The sequence below is a fragment of the Dichomitus squalens genome (genome assembly GCF_000275845.1).
Source record: "Dichomitus squalens LYAD-421 SS1 unplaced genomic scaffold DICSQscaffold_419, whole genome shotgun sequence".
In the NCBI taxonomy this organism is placed as follows: domain Eukaryota; kingdom Fungi; phylum Basidiomycota; class Agaricomycetes; order Polyporales; family Polyporaceae; genus Dichomitus; species Dichomitus squalens.
The window spans coordinates 1-2,294 of NW_006767301.1; the positions used below are offsets into that span (position 1 = coordinate 1).

At 53.2% G+C, this 2,294-nt stretch overlaps 1 protein-coding gene across 1 annotated transcript; it reads right to left on the minus strand.

The window, feature by feature from the left end:
- Positions 1–780: 780 nt before the first annotated feature.
- On the minus strand, positions 781–1,768 carry DICSQDRAFT_130641 (uncharacterized protein; the record flags this gene model as incomplete). The annotated part of the gene is made up of 5 exons (XM_007371884.1): positions 781–954; positions 1,006–1,149; positions 1,200–1,332; positions 1,382–1,587; positions 1,639–1,768. Coding segments are annotated over 5 exons (787 nt in total), but the record flags the coding sequence as incomplete, so codon positions are not given.
- Between the last annotated feature and the right edge of the window lie 526 nt (positions 1,769–2,294).

Here is a 2,294-nt window from a genome sequence, read left to right on the forward strand (position 1 = left end):
GCCGCCGCTGCACCCACTAACAAATATTGTACACTTGACCTTGATCAAGAGCAGCTGTCCTTTGATTTACTTCCATGCATATCATCTTTATTCAATACATCTCACAGTGAACTTGGGCATGAACTTGAACAGGGACTTGGAGGACTTGGCCAAGTACCTGGTACTTGGCCAAGTTGACCCACCCGACTTGGCCAAGTCCATTGGACTTGGGGTACTTGAGGTACTTGGGATACTTGAGGTACTTGGCCAAGTACCCCAAGTACCTGTACAAGTCCGTGACATTTTCCTGATGTCCCTGGGCGAGCATGACTGGACGGATCCACAGTACTGCCTGCAAATCCTTTTTGCACGTTATCCGAACCAAAACATCAAGGTCGCTGTTGATTGCCTCAGAGTCGTCGACTTTCGCAGGTGCCGAATTCAGCGACGGCTGGGGAGGTGAAGGATGAGAGGCCCTAGGAGTGTAGTTATTCTGACTAGGCGGAGGCGAGGGCGACTCAGACGAAGAAGACGAGGGGCCGTGCACTTGAGGAATCCTCGACGTAGATGCCGATGCCGATGCCGTATTGAACACTGCAACGCGTGACAGGTGAGCGGCCGAACACATGTTGTGCGCACTACGTACACTGGTTGGGAGTTAGTGCACATTTTATCTGGAGGATGCTTGAGCGGCAATCCGATCGGCAAGCTGTGCCGCCATGGAGCCTGTGCGAGGACCAACAATGACAGGGGCTGCACTGGACGCACCCTTCGCTGATCCAAAAATCGCCCTAGGTGCGGTCAGTACACGGTGATGATATTGAACGATGTCACACACTTGTCCCACCAGGCCAGAGTGTCATCCGCCCATTCGTCGAGGATGAAGGACATCGCGACGTTGGTGTGGAAACCTGTCACGTCGAAATTGCCGTCTTTTCGGGACCACTCACTCTGGCTGTTCAGAGCAAATCGGAGCTGCGCAGGTGTGAGAAGCAACACATCGTGAGCATCGACATATCGACTCACGATACAAGCGGCGTAGGCAATCATCTGGGGTGTGACTTGGGTTATCTTGTACGCAGCGAGGAACGGCTCCTTGCCGGACGCCTTCTCGCTGAATTGTAGTGTCCTCCTAGCCACTTTTCGGCCGCAGAACAACCATTCAAACGTCTAGCAGAACAATGTTAGCATGCACATTGGGTGACATATCACCCACTCACTTTGAGGAGGAGTGGCCCACGAAACAGGCCACTGAGAAAATCCTCCGGATCATGCATGTCAGTATCATACAAAGCCGAGAAGAAGTCGTCGCAATGAATCTCGGTCTTGGCATTGCGCACATCAGCACGGAACCTAGGTAAGATGTAGTGAGCCATCAACAAGACAAACAATAGGAGCTTACTGAGTGGGATCACGATCAAATCTGGGGATCAGTTGCATAGGACACAGGAGGCGCGCCGTCAAGTCATTCTTCCACCCGCATTCGGCCTTCTCAATATGCACAATGTTGAGGTGCGCAAATTCTGGAATATGGCGCATCAAATTGAGAACCTCGTCACGAAATTTTCCGCAATCGTCGCGACGTCTCGCGCGAACCCGACTGTTGACCTGTGACACGTAACCTTGTTAGTACAAGTTTGATTCAGTTCTGGTACGCACGTATTTGCCGTAGTCGCGCACTCTGTCCGGGTCCCGCAGAAGGTAATCGAGGTCGCTCTTGAGGTTTGGCATGACACGAAGCATGTGCTCACATGCAACGTGATGCGAGCTGATGTCCCATCCGTACCCACTAAGAAGAGTGTGCATGTCAGCGATGTCACCAAATTGAAGCGCAAAAGTGGTGGAGGTAGGGAGAGCACGGCGGGGGTGCCTAGGTCAGTGCAGGAGACCGGAACAGAGGCGGTTTCACGAACATGCCAGATCCCTCGTTACCCGCGCGATGATAGCTGTTTCGTCGGCAGGAGCGCGGATCCGTTGCGTCGTCCTCGTCGTCGTTGCCTTCGATTTCAATGTCTAGCCCGACAGAGAAGGCGGCATTGGCCTGCATGAACGGGCTATACATTGGGGCAATGCTGCGTGCAGCCTTGTTGTACTTGCGGATGAGCTTGGTCGACCTAGTGATAGCGCATATAGTCAGATTGTCACGTCTGCAAACAAATGAAGAGCACATACTTGCGGTTAGGGACGTCGTACCGCATCCATTTGAGGAGCTCGGCGATGGGGACTACCTCGCCGTCGTCGTGGTCGCTGTCGCTGCTCGTGCTAGACATAGGCGAGGCTGTGATTGGACGACGCAGACTTAGGGAAGGTGGGTT